Here is a 21,674-nt window from a genome sequence, read left to right on the forward strand (position 1 = left end):
AATGAAAATAAAACAATGGAAAAGGGATCTTCATAATATAAACCACAATGATTTAATGCAATAATACCTTGATCCCACAGACCAACATGGAGGATGTCAATGAGCTCACTGACTACTACAACACTTCCATACTGAAAGTCATGGACTCCTTTGCGCCACTTCAACAGAAAAATCTATCCAATAAAAATGTAAAGCCCTGGTTGAATGACAACCTGAAACACAGAAAAAGACGCAATCTTAGAAGAGCAGAAAGAGCTTGGAGATCCACTCCACCCCTGGAACTGCTAAATGCCTAAGAACAACAAGGAATACATATAATAGAAAAATAAGACAAGAGACAGCAAATTTTTTTGGGAATACAGCTTGACCAAGCCAGAAATAGGCAAAAAAAAACAATTCGAAATAGACATGCAGTAATCAGGTAACACAACCAACTCATTAGTCTCCGGATCCTGCTATCGGCCAAATTGTGAAGAAATGGACATCTTCTTCTAGCACCCCCTCCCCATCTTCTTCTAGGAAAAAACCACAAAGATAGAGAACAAACTTCAACTAGAAAAGGAAATTCTACCAACTACCCCATGCAATTTCTTGTACACCTCCCAGATCATGGAAGGGGATGTAATACCCTGGCCCCCCTCCAAAAACAATACCTCTTGGAAAACCTTCTCCCCAATCAGCGAACATGACATGTACAACATTCTTCTTTCCTTAAACCCACCTAACCACTTCATGGACCCGCTACCTCCATGCATACTCAATGAGATCAAATCATGTGTTCTCCCTCTATGGTCCAAGATTTTAAACGGCTCACTACTTCAAGGCACAACCCTGACTGCCTAAAAGTAGGAAAAATAACTCCCATCTATAAAAAAAATGATGGCAGACGGCTCTGATCCTAACAACTACCGACCAATCTCCAACATCTCTACTCTGGAAAAGTTCTTAGAAAAATGTGTTCAGAGTCAATTATGTAACCACGTAGACAAATATCAACTCCTCGACCAACACCAATCAGGCTTCCATTAAGATCACAGCACCGAATCTGCACTTACTCATATAATGGATGACATACTAGAAATTCTGGATCAAAATGAATCATGCCTTCTGATACTGCTTGATTTATCAGCCGCCTTCGATCCCGGCAAACATGATAATCTATTGAACTTACTGAAACAAAGGATGGGCCACTACCTTCCTCCGAAACTGATCCCTAAGAGTCAAAATGAATCAATCTTTGTCTAAGTCCCATGCGATCACGCTTGGCATTCCTCAATGTTCTGCTCTTTCACCCATTCTATTTAACTCATTCGTTGAACCACTGGCTTACCTCCTAAAATCTTCATATATCATGTACCATATGTATGCTGCTGACACTCAATTGTATCTCAAAATCGCCTCCCCAGAGGACATTATATCCCTCAATTCCATCTCACAAAACAAACACCTATGGCTCACGGTTAACCATCTCAAACTCACCTCCGCCAAAACCGAATTTCTTCTCAATTCCCCTCCAAACTACAGTCCCAAGATTAATCTTTGGTTGAAACATTTTACAGCCCTCAAATGCTCTCCCCACTTCATAGACTCGGCTAGATCATTAGGTATCACATTAGAGAAACACCTAAATATGCAGGATCACATCAGCGCAGCCACCAAAAGAGCAAATTACCAACTAAGTGTTCTACGTAAACGTAAACACTTTCTACCACAAGAAGACCTAAAACATGTGGGCCAAGCCCTAGTATTACCCAGACTGGATTATGGAAGTGTGACTTACCTCATTACAAATTAGCCCCTTTAAGAGCATTTCTCAACAAGGCAGCCAGACTTGTCCTTGGAACAAAAAGAAACACACACATCTCACCGGATCTAAAATCATTAAACTGTCTACCGTACGCGGCAAGAATCCAGCTGAACATTTCCTGCATGACTTTTAAGGCGTTACATCTCAATATACCCAGTTACCTGGCTCAGAAGCTAGAAAAATCAGGGGGCAGCAGATCTTCACAAAGTGTGCTCACCTTACTTCTGAAATCCCAACAAACTCACAAAAAGAGAATGGGAGCCAGAACATTCTCAGCTATCGCACCCAAGAAATGGAACTCTCTACCACTGGATGTTCACCTAATCTCTTCTAACTCCTCCTTCAAAAAAGAATCCAGATCTTTTCTACTGGCGAAGTTTATACCTTAAGACACTATAACGGCCACATTGAAAATGTATAGCCAGCAAACTCCTATGGGGTTTGTTCCCTCCTATAACTGTAATCATTCAAGACCAATCCATATTATACTATTATTCTTTATGATTTGTTTGATTCTCATGCATGTATCTCCAGTTTTATTTTTCTCAGTCCAAATGTTACACTATTCTATGTCATGTAAGCCCTCTGATACCCACTAGAGTCACTTTCACGCTATACAAAACTTTATAAATAAATAAACACCTCTCACCTCAAAAGTATTACTAGATTATACGCTGTGACACAGGACAAGACACCAATATGCAACCCAAAGGCGTTAGCCCAGTGGCAACTGGATACAGATCCCTCCGTCACCACAGACCAATGGTATTACTGCTGCTCGCAATCGCAGGCACTATCCCCCAACTATTGATTGTGCCTTTACACTTCAAATTTCTACATAGACTATGCTGCATCCCTCTGCAGTTGAAATGCATAGGACTAAACGTAGCGGCACCCTGTGAAAGATGCTCGACAGCCCTGGCAACATTCCTACATCTACTCTTGGAATGCCCCAAGATACTGGTTTACTGGGTGCAGATACACTCCACAATTCAACAAATAAAGGGACATAAGATATCCTTCACCCCACTGATCAGCCTGTTAGGATACTCTAAGGATGTGCACGAGCCTTCGCGCCGCCTAACAGCTATGCTATTATTATTAGCTAAAGGCCAGCTCGCTAAACACTGGGGAAGAAGGAGTGTCACCAAAGTTGCCACATGAGTAAAAGACATGACATATTGTCAGGAACAATTGGCCCAATATTGGGAACTAATGCCCTTGAAAAACCACCCAAAAGATATTTGGGAACGATTTCTGGTGCACCTGCGCTCATAAGCTACTACATCTCCCTAACCACCACATGCATCAATACATTTCCGCAATCCCACAATTATTTATGGGGAGAGGTTAACGTAGATTTGCTGTAGGATGACGTAGCCTAGCTTTATGTTTCACTGAGCAAACTCGAATTGATCAAGATATCCACATGACTCCTCCTATACACCTTTGTGATAATTACCTGTAAATGCTAGCTCTAGGTGTAATGTCTGGCTGACGCTTGTAATGCTCCTTACAATACAGACGATGTAAATTACAGGTAACCCTCTTTCTCTTTTCCTTTTCTTCCCTCTCTCCACCCCCATTATTGTTAGCTGCTCTTGTATGGGGATGCATCAATTGCACTATATGCTGTTTCATTTCATAAACGCCAATAAACAAAATAATTTAAAAAAAAAGATTTGCAAGTCTTGATCAGAACATATGCGTGAACTACATTCCACTTGGACCAGGTTCCTGCTTTTGCATCAAAAGCATATAGGGATACTATAGCCTCCCTTGGTGTAGTGGTGCATTACTCCTCCACTATCAAGCTGTGGGAAATTTGGTGGTTGAGAGGATGAACTGTAACTTAAAGCAATCCTTAACTGCTAGAGTGTTCGGTTCAGGACGTAGCTGGATCCATCACTTATATTGGTTAGCACTGAATAATCTACCTAAACTATCTCTGGGTGGCCGGACTGCATTTGAGATCCCCTTGGCATCAAACTGAATGTTCCAGACCTTGACGATCCAGACATTGTGGTGGCAGCCACACCACTCTTTGACATAAATGCTCATTCTGTTGTCTTACTGGATTCGCAAAACTTCCTAGACGGCCAGCCACACTAACAGTTGAAGACGTCAACCTCTGCCGGAATCTCGGGGGATTTCACAAGTTGGAAATCTCATTCGTGAGCTTCGTGATTGCAGTGAAGAAGGAATTTGGCCCATCATACTGTGCACCGGTGCCAGTCCTAGGCGTTCAAGGTAAATAACCATTATATTGCTGTGCTAGCTGGTTTTAAAGACAATCGTTTTGTCTCCATTGAACATCAAAAGTTATATCTTGTGGCTGATTCTAAACAATAGGCCTCGAGGACTCCATGGTAGTTCCCTAAACCCTCTGGCTACCATACGGGAGAGGTGTGGTGCAGTAGCCAGAGCATCTGACTCCGAAGCACAGGCTCAGGGTTCGATCACCAGCAGCAGCTCAGCTCAGCATCATGTGACTCTGGGCATTAGCTCACTTAATCACCCGCAGTGCCTTGAAACCTTGAGGTGATATGTTTGCGCTTTAAAAATATGCATTATTTATACAGGAAATTCCTCTACAGCTTGTGAGCAACATTGAAGCTGTTTCTGCACAGGGGAGGAGGCCAGTGAATACACTTCAGTTAATTTCTGATTCTGCTACAAAGCCAGCTATACAACAGAAGTGAGTACTGTACTTGCTACTGCATCTCCTGCAGATGACGCCATTTATACAGTTCCACCCGTCGTGGAGTCTGCCAGTTCTCTTCCTACACCTGTGGCTCCAGTTTGTAAACAAACTGCTTCTAGTTATTTTGTGGGAACAGATGATTTTTCATCTGATTCTTTTGACAGTTCTACTATTCTAGATACTCCTCCTACACAGGCCTGTGTTTTCCTTTCATGGCTGAAACACACTTATCTGTCCTTCCTTGTATATATGTTTGGGTAACCCTTTACTTCGTTTTTTAATTTCTTTGTATTAGATTTGTGACTGTTTTCATCTTGCTAATGAATGGCCATTATCTGCCAGAATGCTCTGCTACAGAACTGATGGACAAGGTGTTAACACCTCACTCATCTTCACATTAACTATAAAGATAACTGTCCATTGTAAACATTTCAGCTGTTTCAGTAACTGATGGACTTGTTTGGGATATGCTCCGCTATGATATTTTCGATCCTACAGACATTTTTCAGAGTCCTTATGTATTTAAGGTTTCCATGGGTGATGTTGTTGTACCTGGGTTACATTCTAACAATTGGGATGTTGACACTGTTAACCCCATGCTCTTGGAGTTGAAATATTATACTGTTTTTGAAAGTGAAGACGTGTACCTTAATTCTGCTAATTATGTTGAAATGTTTTGTTCATCATCATTACGCACATCACAATTTAATTGGAGATACTGCCCACGACACACTTTTTAATTATGCAAAATGGAAACATTGTGCAACTCTTCCGGAATGGAGTTCAACAAAATATAGGGATACATCCACATAGGTTTCTGGCCATGACTCGTCAGACCCAAAGTCTTTCTTTTTAAACTTCTCCCCAGACCACTAAAAAATATATGCTTATGTAAAGAAAACTCATATGCATGGATCTGTTTGTCACACAATTATCACTAAAAGGCTATGAGTTTTGGAAAGATACATTAAATTGAAATCAACTAGGGGTATCAAACATTGGTAGGTTTAGGAAACAGACACCCTAATTTGAGCGTGCTTGATTTCAGCACAAAAGATTTTTCCAAATTAGACAGCTCAACAGACTACGGGCCCGATTCACAGAACTAACTTAAGACAAAATCCTAAACTTGCTACTTTTGGTATTCACAGAAGTTAGGATTTTGTCTTAAGTTTGTCTTAAGACAGACTTAAGACAGACTTAAGACAAAATCCTAACTTAAGTCTGTCTTAAGTCAAACTTAAGACAAAGTCCTAACTTCTGTGAATACCAAAAGTAGTAAGTTTAGGATTTTGTCTTAAGTTAGTTCTGTGAATCGGGCCCTACATGTCTGGGTCTTGCCAAAAGTAAAGACATGCATTTACCTAATATTCCTTCTATTGCCCAATTGGACAATTGGCAACATTTAACCAATTACAGTGAAGAACTGCTTAATATTCAACTCCACACTTTCTGGTTGGTGGTATGAAATGTTAGTTTTTTTAAATTCCACACTGGGGTTTAAGGCAAGCAGACCAAACCCATGTTATTCACAATTTCAACACCCAGGGATCATTATCACCTATTCTGTAGGGAAATTGTGCCAACAGTGGTTGGAACATTTCACACTGACTGCAGTCAAACGACATCTCTCTGTCCTGTCAGATGACAAGGATCTATCAGATTTCTTGTTGGGTCCGAAGTCTCTACATTCCAAAAGATTCATTTCTGTCACTTACACTGAAATTTGGCAATTGTCACAAATAGAAACAGCTGGTATTTAAGATAATGTTGTGTAGTTCTTATAAACATATGTAGGATCTGCACGTTTAGACAAAATAGGCTATGGGATTGGTATCCAGCCTGATTCCTGCTACCTCACACTGCCCCTATGCAACCCTCTTACCATGGAGTGAATAGTTTCTGACAACTGTCGAACAAGACAACCCTGATCCCTCAGAATCGTGGGAACAGTACAGTACTTTTCGCTCAGTCACTCGTGCTCATTTTGTCCCAGAGAAATATACAGAATAGATGGTGGGGACGTTTTCCAATAAGTAGTTTTTTAAACCAACGTCATTCTAATGTAAAATAGGCGTGCTGAAACAACCATAAGACAGAAACAGATATAAATGATTATAAGCACCAATAGAGTAAAAGGATGGTAGATTCCTACCATAGTGCGAAAACAATCAATACAGTCAAGCATATAACATACATGACAGTAATAAATGCGTCCTCCTACTAAGCCACCATATCTAGATGTACCTACGTGCACCTAACATGTATGTAGTTGTAGAGCCAAGAATTCACCTAGGATAAAGCCAACCACATTACCTGAAGTGAGAGACTGTGGGACACTGTTTTGGTCTCGAGATGGACATCACATGAGTGTTGTCAGACCACTGCCAGATGGAGTGTCTGCATGCAGGAACCTCAGCGTCTTGCGTCAGTGTGCCAGCATTGAAGTCATTTTTCTCTTCTCCCTGCCTCAGCAAAGATATGGTGTTTATATACCCAAAGAGGACCCTCAGGGGATCTACCTTGCTGTGTCATGTCTGACTAGGATGACGGAAGGAATGACCCTCATACATAATTATTATGCAGGAGACAATAGTCCTGCTTAGATTCCAAGAATCCTTATGCATAATGAATGAGGCTAGTTTATGGAGAAAACCTCACTTCCTTTAGGCAGTACCGTAACTAGGAAAAAGTCAATTCCAAGAACCGTTATGTAGTATAATGGCAAGGGAAATATAGGTGAAAGGTTTGGTTACTACCTGAGCCTATATCGGGCTACCTGTATGAAAAATAACACCCTCTCCTCACCTGACTGCACAACATACTAAAAAGAACTAAAAATGTACTTCTAAAATAAGCTAATACTTAATAAGTCTATATGTAAAAAAAATGCGTAAAAAAATGCTAAAGGTGTAGAATATGCTGTAGAAGTCAATTAAAATATGTTCGTATATGGTCTGAACAACTATGAGTGCCTAAAAGCCATGCTGTTCTGCAAGAGAGGCCTAAAAAAGAGTGGTTTTGATATAAAATTCCAAGTTTGGTTGTTTATGATAAAGGCCACATTTTTTCCAGCACATGATGAGCCAAATGTTTGTGTCCTGTGTGGGAGCTGCAACATCACTGCTGCTTGCGATTTCAGACGACGATCCCTGCAACACCTCACAGATCCGGTCAGTCGAGCACAGATGATCTTATGTAGTGCCCACAGCCAATGCTGGGGAAGCCTGTACGTTGTCCATGGCCTGGATGCCTCTAGAGGAGCCGGTCTCCGCCCCAACAGGAGCTGAAGCATCCCGTGGTGGCTCTAAGAATTTAGACATCAACATGGGAATACATTGAGGACACAGCAGTACACGGCCCATTAATGGGTCCAGTAAAGCATCCACATGCGGTGGCACAACCGATGGAAGTGTTAGACAGGGATCCAACACACATTCTTGTCCGCAGTACAGGCATCGGAGGACAGGCAGAACACAGTCAATCCAGACTGGTCTAAATGATAGGAACCAAGACTCGCTTAGTTCCCGAAGGCGAGATGTGCCCTGATGGATTACCATGCGATCACAGGTCTCCTTGGTGATTGAGATGTCAAAAGCGTAGCAGAAAAATTGCAATCACAATTCCTGCTATTATTAACAGGATTAGAGGTAATCCTCCAAAAATGCTTCCAAATATGGAGTGTATGAAGGCTGAAATCACTCCGAAGACTGTCTGAAAGGTGCTTAACAGTCCAGAACCTATGGTTTTAAATAGGTGTACTATACCCTTTGTATCAGACATCTTAAAGATACGTTGTGCCATTTCTATGAAATGGAAAGGGCAGTTTGTTCTTACAAGTGCCAGTATCTCAGCTGAGGACCTTGTGACCTGAAGATCAAAAGTCTCTTGGGTGGAGGTTAAGGGCATGGTTTTCTGTAGAAGCATGGCTTTCATTCTGCTCTGAGGATCACACTGTATAAAGGAAACATTCAATGAAGGCCATAACGGTGCCGCCCTGTCTGTGTGTGTCTTTGGAAACAATACTTGCATACAACAAGTAAACATGGAGCCTACAGTGACAAGACATGCCTTGCGCGGAAGCATCCCACAACAACCTTGATCATTCAGCGTCAAGTAATTCCCATTTGAGATCAACCTGAACACCGGATTAATCACGGCAGCCGGGGACCCTTTCAAATGACAGGATAAGTTTACAAATGAACCGTTACAGGCCCCATGAAGAATGATATCCTGGCAGATGAGAGATCCACTGAAAGAGTTTTTGCAGTCTGTACCGCTGAGAAACACTTCCATGTCCCCACTCCTATATCGAAATATATACGGTAATTCCCAAGACTCCTTGATGAATTCCTTACCCATTTCTTCATATCTGCCTGCCTGTTGTTGTTCTCGGCAATATTGAAACAGGAACGGTGTGACCGGCAATGTTTTATGGCTATGAATTAACCATTCTGCGGATGGTGACTCTGCCACAATGAAAGGAAATTGGTCCAGTTTTTCAATACGCATCATTGTATATTTTGCTCCACTCTGTGCCATTGTTATCTGCTTCTTAGTTAGATTGTATGCAGAGAACAGGGAGGTGCTGATGTAAAATCGCCACAGCACACAACCAGAACGCAACAATTGTAGCATCCAGCTTAACATAATAGAGCATAGCTGAGATTGTCCGTGTTGTAGTATGGACAAATTCTGTTCTAGTATATCTATAGCAGAAGATACAACGTTGCCCAGTGAATAAATCCTGGATGTTAATGTTGTCATACCATTATTATTAAGGCCTTTTCTAAGTTAATCCTATCAATTTCACAAAGTCTCTCGGCATCTTCCTGTTGATGAGATATTTTCCAAATTTTATTATAAACAGCATATAAGAAACTCTTCTGACGTGGCTTCGAGAGACCCAATAAAAAGTCACTTAAATCGATGTTTTCTGACAGTAAGGATAAGTGTTGTTTCACCTGTGATAGTGTCAAGGTTTTTAGCCAATCGAGGCATAACTTCTCAACACTGTATGATGTCACCACTCCCGGATGTTCTCATTGTACTTAGCGTTGTTCCGGCCTATGGATACTAAACCCTTCTGTGGTACCTCTGAATCTTGTTTGACATCTATTTGTGTCTGTAGGCCAAACTAACTATCTCATCCAATCAAGGTCTGATGAATTGTATGAAACTGTATGTGTGATGTCATCTACTGTATCCCCACCATGTGTTATAAAGGTTTGCCACCCCTCAAAGTGCAATGGTGAGAGAATCCGAGGTGTGTTCAAATCCTTGTTCTTGGCTAGTCCAAGACAGGAAGTCTGTTGCACAGAGTCATTCAGAAGAATGATTTGCTGTGGAATGAGACACGCTCAAAAGAGTGGCTCTGTTCCCTGTACTTGCCATTCCTTTGAAGCCCAGATTGATTTTATGTCTATTGTGTCCTTGCATAAGTCGAACCCTGTTAAGACAGTTGGAAAATAAAGGATGCAGAGTAAATCTGATTGGTGTTTGTTAGCATATTTTTTTGTGCAGTTGTAGGTGCAACCTTATAGACTGCACCTTCGGGTCTGAAGTTATAAACCCTGAAACATAGGAAAACTTCTGTTTGAACATTCGTAAACTACCTTTCAGTGGTGTTGGGCAATGTTCCTATTGGTGGTATGTAAAAACATTATGTGGGATACTGGATTTATGTAAAAAGTGATGACCATAATGTTGGTAACAGTACATTGCGTCGAAATCAGTTGTGTCCTTTTAATGCTTGGAAATTCAGCTGATTGTTCTAAATCAGACAAGTTATTTACAGTTTCAAAAACCCAATCGTCAGAAATTTATTGGAGGTAATGAAATCAATTAAAGACATTTTAAATACATTTTATATATTTTCAAAAGTTCAGTCAGACTAAATACATCACATGAAACTATGTCCCAAACTATACCATCAGGAATTGAAACAGCTGTAATGTTCACGAAGGACAAATCTCTTTGATCTCGATGAGGTGATTTGAGGTTTCAGGACCAAGTTCACATTTGATACTGCAGAGTGTTCTGGGAGATAGTTTCCATTCATGAGTAAGCAAAAGACAGTCACTAGGCCAATCCAGAATAGAAAAAACAATATTCCAGTTATTATCCAGAGCTGTAGCCATGGCAAAACGAGGTAAGTCTTTTTCAGAAAAATGTAATAGTCATGAAGTTGTTGTTTATGGGAAACTGGAGCTGGCATTGATTCAGGTTCACTGGGATCAAGACAGAAGTTGCCAAAGTCGATAAAGTAGCCAGCTGCAGTTTAATCTATTTTTGGTAGCTCAGCAGATTTTGTTGAACGTGTAGACACCTCTTGTAGAGGCATATTTATGTAGATATCGGTGGTAGGCCGAATTGATATTTGTGTTCAACTTGTGTGTTGATGTTATGTTTCAACAGGAACAAGTTCCATTTCATTGTTGGTGAGTCCATTACTTTGTATTGGTGAGTCTTCAAATGTTTTGAGTCTTTCTGTATGAACTTCCTGTATGGTAGCGAGAGGTGAGTGGCGGCTACCCAGGAGCCCTACTATTCAGTATCAGCCACATAGTGTGGTTTGATCAGATCGATGAAGACAAATCTCTTTTCTTTTTTACCAGCAAGAGACAGAAGAAGTACTGTACCTGTTCCTTCGACAGCCAGGACAGGTACAGGCTTTCTCTATGATGGCCCAAATTATTTCTTGTCCACCATCTTTTCTCTGACCAGATCCCTGACTTTTGGGATCCAAGAGGTCTGGCAGTAACTGATTTGACGTCCCCAGTGGCGGTGTGTTTTATTTGCACATTGCTTTGTAGTGCCCGGAATTCATTGAAATCCTGTAAAAAAGTCAAACGTTTATTGATGTCAAATGGTTTGTCATCTGCCACTGTGCTTTCATAATCAAGATCAGGTACCCACATTCTCATCCCAAATAGGACTTCGTAAGGAGTGACACTTGACAATTCTTGGACAATATTAAATAAATTTAATTTTAGTGTTTTGAGAGGCTCCAATTGGCAAAGAATGCTTTTTTTTAGTAAGTGGCTTTTGTACCATACCCCAGTAGCCATTGCGAAAATGTACAGTAATATTTCATCCACCTGTTTTAGATGTAGTCAACTGGACTTAGCCAACTGGTCTCATATAATGGTCTATTGTCCCAAAATTAAGGCATTTTGGGACGGAATATTTACTTTTCTCTATGCTTATTTAAAATTTACGGCTCCTTGTTACGTTGTACATGGATTTGATCCAGAGCTTAAATTACCCGAATCTTTGGCGAAACTTATTTATATTATAGTAGCAGTTGCTAGATCATTGATACTTCAGTACTGGAGGTCAGAGACGGTTCCAACTATGGATGAGTGGTATCAAAAAATCAAGAGAGTTAGAAAAATGAATTTATATTTGCTCAAAGGATAGGGGGATTGAGGAAATTTACAAAAATTTGGGAATCTTACTTTGATTAGACTGTTATCTGATTATGATTAGCAAATCCGATTTCAGATGCCGGAACTGTTGTTTATATGTTCTCCTGGAAATGTACTTTGTTTTTGTTATACCTTTGTTTTTTATTTATATTGGACTAATTGTAATAAAAGGAAATGTCATGTACTTCAATAAAAGATTTTTTTTTTTTTAAAGTTAGGAGTGACACCTCCTAGGGAACTTCTTGGCACATTGTTGAGAGCTCTCGGGACCACATATAGGTAATTGACCCTAATACCACCCAAACCTAATACCCTTGCTGTTAAAGATTTCTTTAAGTCCTGTTTTTTCCTCTCCACAACCAAATTTACCTCAGGATGGTATGCAGAGGAGTACCGCATACTCAAACTTCCCATGGCTTCCTTGTAAGCCCTAGAGCTAAACACGGGGCCACGGTCATAATATAATGTGCCAACTGCATATGTACCTTTGAAGACTTTCACAGTTTGAGTGTCAGCCGAGCGCTGAGGCCAAACCCACAGGAATCTGGAGCATAAATCCTCTGCCACCAAGATATACTTGTTAGCCCCATCTGATTGTAGGGGGCCGCAGTGGTCCAAATAGACACAAGCGAGTGGTCTGTCTGATATCAATAAGGTGTCTGTACTGGACGTGCTACGGTGAAACCCTTCATCTGCTGACAGATGTCACACTTTAAAACAACATTCTTTGTCTGTTTAGTTAATCCTGGAGACCAATAGCGTGAAACCATTGTGGTAACTCCTGCATGTGCAGAACCCAGACCCTTGTCTGCAGCTAATATTAAGCCTAATCTGCGATCCATGTTTGCTATTACTCTATCTCCCACTCCTGGAATCTGAGCATACAGATTGTTATTTGCATCTAACTTGTAGAAGTATTTGAGTGGAATTGTCTTTGGTACAACTGAGCTGTTTTTGCGTGACGCAATGAAAGTTACCATTATGACTCCGTATATTCTCGTTCTAGAATGAGTGATTGCAGCTACAGCAGCAGTTTGTGCTGTCCCTTTAGCAGCTTCATCAGCCAATGAATTCCCTTCAATGTGAACGACATCACGTTGATGACTCAGTGTGTGTATCACGCAAGCTCTTGGCAGTTCCTTTTTTTAACTCAGTTACCTGTTTGCATAGCAATTTAAGTTTAATTGTGCAACCTTTGAGTCTTTTAGCCCATTCTGACCCCAGTAGTGAAGATATTCCTTGTATGACTGGACACAATAAAATGAATCAAACACAATCAGTGTGGGAAATTCTCCATCCATATTTATAAGTGCCAATAACAGGGCTTTTAATTCTGCCAGCTGTGTAGTGCAGTATCCTAGAGACTGTGTCTTCGTACTGCTAGGATGGAACTTGCCTTCCTGCATACGACCCTTCACAATCGCACACACGGCGCTGCATTATTGTTTACTTCCTATGGCCTGCTGAGCAGATCCGTCAGTGTGAATATTAGATTCATACTGATCTATAGGCATTATTTCATTCGGGAGAGGGTATTCTTGTTCATATTGCAGGAATGCTTGTGTTTTAGGTGTATAGTCAAATTTGTAATCTACATCTGTTGCATTGAGAGAATTAGCCCATTGTTTCCATCTTGGATGTAATGCTTTAGCAATTGGAACCCATGCCTTTGTGACAGCCACTAACGCCTGTACTGGAGTCATGGCAATTATTTGTTTCCCCCGAGCCAGTGCTCTTTCTCTCACTACAACAGTCTGTACTAATTTCAGACTTTTTTCTGTGGAAGCAAAACTAATTTCTGCATTTGTGTATAAGTGTGATTTATATGCTATAGGTACTGTTTCGCCTTCATTGAAAGTTAGATAAGTGTACCCAGAATGACCCGCTAGAACACGTATCACCAATGCCTAATTGAAAAATCAGGTCTTTTTCGGTCGTAGAAAGGTTGAACTTTTTCTGCATAATCTAAAATGTAAATTCTGTCAAAATTGAGGAATTCCAATTTGGATTGTACATTTTTCAATGATTTAGGAGGTTGGAGCAACACACACTTTTTTACAAAGTTAGCTGCTAGGCTTTTCCCTTCACTTGAAAGCCCATGTCCCAAAAATAGGACATTGAGTTGGGCTATTTTCGTTTTTTTAAAGTTAAATTTGTAACCCTCAGAGGCGAACACCAAAATTATGTTGCTCACCCTTGGCAAATAATCCATTAGGAAAAATTCCAAGAGATAGAAAAGACCTTCACACTCCCAAGTGTATCCACCCTCACCTAGTACATTTTTTTTCCGTAATGCGTTATGAGTTATCTGGTGGAGGTAATCCAAAACTTGTCACAGTGATAATTAGTAAAAAATGGTGATCCAAAATGTAATTGATGACCGTTTCAAAATATGATCCTTAATACCGTATGTTAATCATGATGACTAATTAGTATGTAATGTGAAAGGTAAGTTTTTTATGGAAAGTGATCAACAGGTCTTTCAAAAGAGTGATTGTGCCCCAAAAGTAATCCAACTGTGCATCCTCGAGTCATCCTCGAGTCATGCTCGTACCTTGTTATAGTTTAAGTCTGTTGGAAACGTGATTCCAAAGTTCATCTACATATTCTACAAACAGCAAGATAAGTCATCTTAAACAGAGATTCAGGTTATGGAAACTCTGCAATCCATAGTATTGTACGTCAGTCAGTGTTTACAAAACCGCAGCTTCAAAATTGTCTATCTAACTTGTGTTAAACTTTCAGGTTATAAACTGTACTTAATCCGAAAGTGTTTGAGTGTTGAATCACATTTGTGGTGCCTATCACGCGTCAGAGTGAACCAAAGTGACGGCACATGATGGATACAAGTGCGTTAAAGTGGTATTCGCAAAGGCATATAAGACAGAATGTTAAAGCAAACCCGAACTGTTAGGTTCAATAAAGTTATTCAAAAAAGTTATAGACTCAATTTGTGCACTATAATAAAGATTTGTCATGATAAAAAATGTGATACCTCTACAGATATACTAAAGAGCTTCCACTATTAACATTCCTACGTACATGGAGGATCTAACATAATAACCTTATGTAATCTGTCAGAGATCAGAGATACATTAAGGACTCCAAACCCATTTCTAGTTAACAGTTACTGTTAGCTATATAGATTTAAAAAAATACAACATTATCATCATAATTCTGATATTGTTCATTAAATACTAGATGTTATATAAGGTTGAATTGATCTAGGTTCTACAAAAAACAGTTCATTCAGTCCTTTCGGACTCACCGAGTACAAAAGATTTATCCATTGCATTTTTCTTTGAAGTAAAAACATTGTATTATTTCAACCCATCTTAATGGGTACGAGTTCTAGGATGAGAAATCTTAGCTGGCTGATGTTGTGAATTTGGGAATTGAAATGAACAGTTATTGTAGATTTTTTGTTATTCGGACGGATGTTCGACCCACAACCCAACAACATCAGCCACCTCCTGACACCAAGAGACACCACCCATAACCACCCGCTTACCGCATGGAAGCCACTCACCACACGGAACACCACATCCAACATGACCTCTATTGATGCCCCTGCCTCCACCAGGTCTTCAAACTTGGACACTAAGAAATCGGCAGTGCATTCACCGCCATTGTCAATGCTTCCATTACCATGGCTACCTTCCCCAACTCATGAAAACACGCAGAGGTCAAACTCGTCCTGAAAGAACCCACTGCTGACCCCAAAAAACTCAAAAAAGATTGCTCCATCTCACTCCTCCCTTCCCCAGCCAAGGTCCCTGAGAAAGCCATCAAACGCCAGCTCACCGAACACCTTGAATGCAATAACCTACTTGATACCTCCGAATCCTGCTTCCATGCCAACCACAGCCCCAAGACCGTCCTGATTGCTGCAACAGATGACATGAGCCCTGATCCTCCTCAACCTCTCAGCAGCATACAACACCTTATCCCACCACACCCTCTTCAGAAGACTCCACCACATCAGCGTCCAGGGAGACGCCCTCAAATGGATCACCTCCTTCCTCACGGGACGCACATAGAGAATCTGCTTAATGCATTTCATCTCCGACCCTAAGAGAATCCTATGGAGTGTTCCCCAAAGTTCCTTTCTCAGTCCCACCTTGTTCAAAGCCTATATGACATCACTAGCCAACATCATCTGCACCCATGGACTCAACATCATCTCCTACACAGATGACACCCAACTCATGCTCTCTCTTCCACCAGCAGAATCAACTTTCAGAACACCATGACAAGTGTCTGACTGGAAGAGGTCCAACTGCCTGAAGCTCAAAATGGACAAGATGGAAGTCCTAATCCATAATTCGGACCCACGCCTGCAACCATGGACCACGACTGCAACATTGGCCTCATCCAGAAGAGCAAACTCACCATGAAGTGTCATGTCAACGCAGTATCCCCCTCCTGCTTCCATACCCTCTGCATGCTTTGAAAGATCTTCAGGTGAATCCCCATCAACAACCGGAAAACAGTCACACAAGCTCTCGTCACCAGCTGATTGGACTATAGAAACAATCTCAAAGCTGGCACCACCACCCATCTCCTAAAGCGATTTCAGACCATACAGAATGCTCCAGCCCTACTCATCCTCAACCTCCCCAAACAGGATAGCATCACCTGGAACCTCAGAAGCCTCCACTGGCTCCCTATCCAGAAGAGATGTCAGTTCAAGATGCTAACTCATGCCTACAAAGTCCTCCACAACATTTACCGGCCTACATCAACCACCACCTGAACTTCCACCAACCTGCCAGACAACTACACTTCACCTATCTCGCCCTCATTCCCCGCATACATTGAAGCCACAGCTGAGGTAATTCCTTCTCCTACTTGGACGTCAGGTCCTGGAACAACAAACAACCTCCCCCTCTACCTGAGAACATCACCTTCACTCACAGACTTCAGAAAAGGAATCAAGACCTGGCTCTTCAACTAAAAACCTGCGAGACTTCAGAGCCTGGATACCCCCAGGGGTGATTAGCCACGTCTATGTTAGGAACCGTGCTGGGACAGATGTTACTCATCTGAATTGTCTAGTTTGTGCTCTACTCAGTGGCCCATTCAGGAACCATGTTTTCCTGATTTCTAAAATCATGTTGTAAGCCTGCCTTCTAAAATACATGTTGTAAGCAAGAACATTCTGGATTCATAATGTTGTTTTTACCAATGGTTTTATCACATTTATTTGAGCTCTTCTGTACCCCCTACATTTTTAGTGTATTCCAAGGTGCAATGCTTCAAACGCAGCTGTAGGTACACTGTATCACGTGCCCCTATCACGTGCCCCAGCAGCTGTAAATGTCACGTTCCTAAACACACAACTGAGTCTATAAATAGCCACACCCAACAGCACGCGGCACTTGGCTTTCTGTCTCCACTTCTGAGAGCATCATCGGGACTTTGACAGTATGGAATCCTCGAGGCATCTCCCTGAAACACACAGATCTTGGACCCTCACTGTGTGATCAAGGAACAGCTGATCATCTCTTGAACCAGCTGGCAGGAAGCGATCAGTCATCTTTTCCCTTCATAGCTGAAAGCCGGCTACAGCAGCTAAGTGAACCTTTTAAATTCAGCACGTCTTGTTATTTTGTGACAGACATTTCTTAGGAAAGGAAGCACAGTGAGAAACTGAATCACTGGGGGGGACCTACCTAAGGTCCAGTTGTGTGAGACCAGCCGTGAGGGCAACGGCTTTGCAGAGCGGCACTCTCTCCCTGCTGCGTGGAGGACGGGCGTAGCCAGCAGCTCCCTTTTTCGCGCCATGAGGGCAACGGCAAGGAAACCACAACTCCCAGGTGCACCGGGACCCGCGGCGCACTTCCGACGCCACCACCTGCGTCCGGAGGCGCTACAAATCACCAGAGCGTCTCCCGCCCCGCGGGACGCGCGCGGGCAGCTCCGGGCGAAGCCCAGGCAAAGGGCGGGCAGTCTGCGGCAGTCCGGGCAGAACGAGGCTGGGCTGGGCCACGGACCTTGGCAGCTGCAGATAAGACGTATTCCCTATTTACTGTGAGACTGTTAGGTTTTTAGAGTATGGTATTTCTAATATAATATTTGTGCTACATTTTTACTATACCGAGTGATTCATGAAAGCTACGGTGTTTTAAGTATTGATTTTGTTTTGTTTTTGTTACCCAACCTTTACTATGTCTATACTCCGTTCTGCTAAAACTACCTCATTATCAGCTACGATGGACAACTACTTAGTCAAAGTAGTAAATAAAATTAACAATGATCGACGAGCCTCATTGGAACGGGGTAGCCCCCCAGCTTCCCCCACTAACGTCTGTACCCCTTTTGTCACCCCGGTGTTTGATAATATCGGTAATCGAGGCATCCAGCCTACTATTAACAATGTAACTATCAGTGAAATTCCAGTTTCGTCAGCACTAAGTCAGGTTGTGCTAGATGATGATCTCTTTGAGACTTTTCAAAGTACTTCCCCGGTGCGCAGAGTAGTAAGGGCTTGCAGGAAGCTTCCTAATAAACGGGGGGCAAAAAGAAAACCAAAAAAGTGGATATACCGTCTAAAAATATAGTGGGAACTGAGGCCTCAGAAAGGGAAGGGACGACCACTTTGAACCCTGAGCAATTCAAGTTACTGGCTAGCATTATTGAAGCCCAGATGGAAACGATTATTAAACCACTAGTAGCCAAATTAGACCAGGTTTCTAACGAAGTAACCAGATTGGGTGGCCTTCTGAAGACACATGTTGCCCAGACCGAAGCCAAGAAGGTCACTAAAACGGGCAACAATATCAGCAGTGTAAATAAAGAAGTAACATTACCATCTGAGGGGGGGACTAGGGTAAACCAAATGGCTATACCTGCCCAATAACCCACAGCAAGCCAGGGAAATCAAGTGAGCCAGGGAAACCAAGTGAGTCAGGGAAACCAAGTGAGTCAGGGAAATAAAGTACCTATGGGAGGTGAGAATGCAGGGGGGTGGGCGGGAGTGAGGAGGAGACGTTTTATTAATCTCCCCCCAGATTGCGCCCCCTATGTGGTTGTTTTAACCAACGTTCCCCCGGCTGATTCCCATTTAAGTCAGTCCCAACAGGAATCCCATGACTCTCTCAAGAATAAAACCGTCTCATGGTTACACAAAAACTGTGGGTTCCCAATCACGTATACAAATGATATAGTAACAACCAGAAGGGTTAACTGTATCGGTGATTCTAGGAAGACCAGTTCGGGGGATTGTGTTATTATCAATTGTAACTCCTTCCATGCTGAAGACGAGCTAAGCTCGTCATCAGCGTTACCTACCATGTGCTGATGACGAGCTGAGCTCGTCATGTAACGCAGTATATGTAAAAATGCTGCATACCGCGGGAAAAACGGCCGCACTCATGCGGTTAAGCACCCCCAACATGTTGCTACAGTTCTGCTTAGAGCAGCTTCCTTACCGCTAGTTGAAAATGGTGTATGTGTCCGCCCGCCTGCCTTCTTCAATAGCCATTTAAGTAATGTAACCCCTATTGATACTTACCAATTGATGCCGTCCTCACCCTTTCTTAGACCCGATTCTTAGACCCGTTTAGTTATCCCTTTACAAAATCGCTTCCATGCTTTAAGTAGCTTGGATTGCAATGATTGACTTAATCTGGATAATCCACTGTCCCGGTGCGAGATTATTGACCACCCAGCTGTTGGAATAACTGAAAGCCCTACAGTTTCCACGTTAATTAGTTCTGGGAATCCTAACCTGTCAATTGAATGTGAAGGTTTGCCTAATGGCAAACCAAGTGAAATAGATAGATCCATTGTATCCTTACCATCGGACAGGGCCTGTACAGGGGGTAACGGGTTAATCGTTACTAGCTGCAACATTGCTGTACTTAAATCAAAGGGGAACGTTTTGGGCTAGTCAAACTTTATTAATAGCTACGATATTCATTGTTTCCAGGAAACTTGGTGCAGGAAAGAAGTAAACTATGAAGGTTTTGTCTCTTACAACTTGCTGGCGCAGGGGAGCAGGCCAGGTAGAGCAAAAGGTGGTTTATTAATCTTAATTTCCATTAAACGCCCAATTATTGTAAAAAAGTATATCACTGTAGGTGCACACGCCCAGATCCTTTGGTTTTTAGAGGGTTGTGATCATAACATTCTTCTGGTAAATTATTAAAATAACATTTTCGATAGCTCTATGGTAGCAGTCGTTGATGAATTGGCTAGTACTGTCGAGAATTTAATTTCAGAAGTAAATGTTTCTTTTGATTTTATCTGGGTTGGTGACTTTAATACCCCACTATATGAAATGCCAACTGGGAAAATATGTGGATTTATTGATGATACCGGCATGGATGATTTACACTTTGGCCATAACCGGTATGGTGAAGCATTAAATAATTTTTGGGGATGTTACGACCTTGAAATATTGAGGTTCCTAAAAGATGAAAATGGCCAAATTATCCCTACATTTAAGAATTGGTGCTCCAGCTCAGTTATCGATCATGTGATCGTCTCTTCTAATGTTACATCTCGTTGTGCCTCCCCTAGGATTGAAATATCTACCTTAAGTGATCATAATTGTATAATTTTGAGAACTACTTTATGGAGTAACCATTCTGTCAATGTGGGTACTATAGCCTCCAATTTGGAACCCCACAGACCCAACGGAGTTCGTTTACGGTGGGTAGGCGAAAAAGCTACCGAATTAACCTGCTCAATTGTCAGGAACTGTATGGGTGAAATTTCTCTCATACTAGACAAATGTACTGACCATAAACTGGTTTTACCTGCTTTTAATGACATTAATAAATCTATTGAGGCTAGGTTCACTAAATCTATAGGGGGCCAGCGTAAAAATAAACTGGCCTGGTTTGACCACTCATGTACCCGGCTACTAACCGAATTAAAACACGCTCTAGCCAAAAAGCCCAGGAACTCTGACTCTGTAATAAAATTAAGAAGAGAATATAAGTTTGCCTTAAAGCAAAGGAAGAGTGAGTTACAGCAGATGGCATGGGATTCCCTTAACCAGGCTGCCGAGTGCTCCGATAGTACTTTGTTCTGGGCTACTGTGAATTCCCCCTTCTTTAAGGATGAAAATTTGCCAGAGTTAACATCTAATGTCCTGAGTGATGATTGGATAGTTCATTTTTCTGAGATTTTTGACTCCAATCGTCGAATGGATACAGACCTGAGAAGGTGGGAAATCCTACCTCTGGATATCACAGTCAGCGAGGTAGAACTAGGCATACGGGCAAGTAAGGGGGGAAAGCCCAAGGACCCGATGGAGTGCCCATCGATGTCTATAAAGCAGTGCCGGAGTTGTGGAGTCCCCTTCTGGGCATTGTTTTTAATGCAGGAGTATGTACCGAGTCCCCGGAAACATGGGGCGAATCAATTATTATCCCGATACATAAAAAGGGAAGTAGGTCTGAGGTAAAAAATTACCGTCCGATCTCTCTTCTTGACTCTTCAGTCAAGATTATGAGTCGAGTTATGCTAGTAAGGTTAGAGGACTGGGCCGAGGAAGAGGGCATCCTCGCTGATAGCCAGCTTGGATTTAGAAAGGGCCGGGGTACACTCGAGCAGTGTTTAAACTTCAATCTTTTGACCGGGATTTATACCGAAGCCAAACCAGGGTCAACTTCACCTTTGCTTCGCCGACCTCAGTAGTGCCTTTGACATGGTTGACCATTCTATTTTATGGCCAACCCTGTTACAGTTAGGAGCACCAAAGGGCATAATCTATTTCTTG

The 21,674-nt window shown here is 41.9% G+C and overlaps 1 protein-coding gene across 1 annotated transcript in view; it reads right to left on the reverse strand.

Annotated features, from left to right (window-relative positions):
* Positions 1 to 438: 438 nt before the first annotated feature.
* LOC144826165 (astacin-like metalloendopeptidase) overlaps positions 439 to 21,674 on the reverse strand; it is a 180,986-nt gene continuing 159,750 nt past the window's right edge. The window contains exon 13 of the mRNA XM_078684558.1: positions 439 to 515. Within this exon, the coding sequence (XP_078540684.1) occupies positions 439 to 515 (77 nt within the window). The remainder of the gene's footprint in view (positions 516 to 21,674) is intronic.

This window comes from Lissotriton helveticus, chromosome 3_2, assembly GCF_964261635.1.
Source record: "Lissotriton helveticus chromosome 3_2, aLisHel1.1, whole genome shotgun sequence".
Lineage (NCBI taxonomy): Eukaryota > Metazoa > Chordata > Amphibia > Caudata > Salamandridae > Lissotriton > Lissotriton helveticus.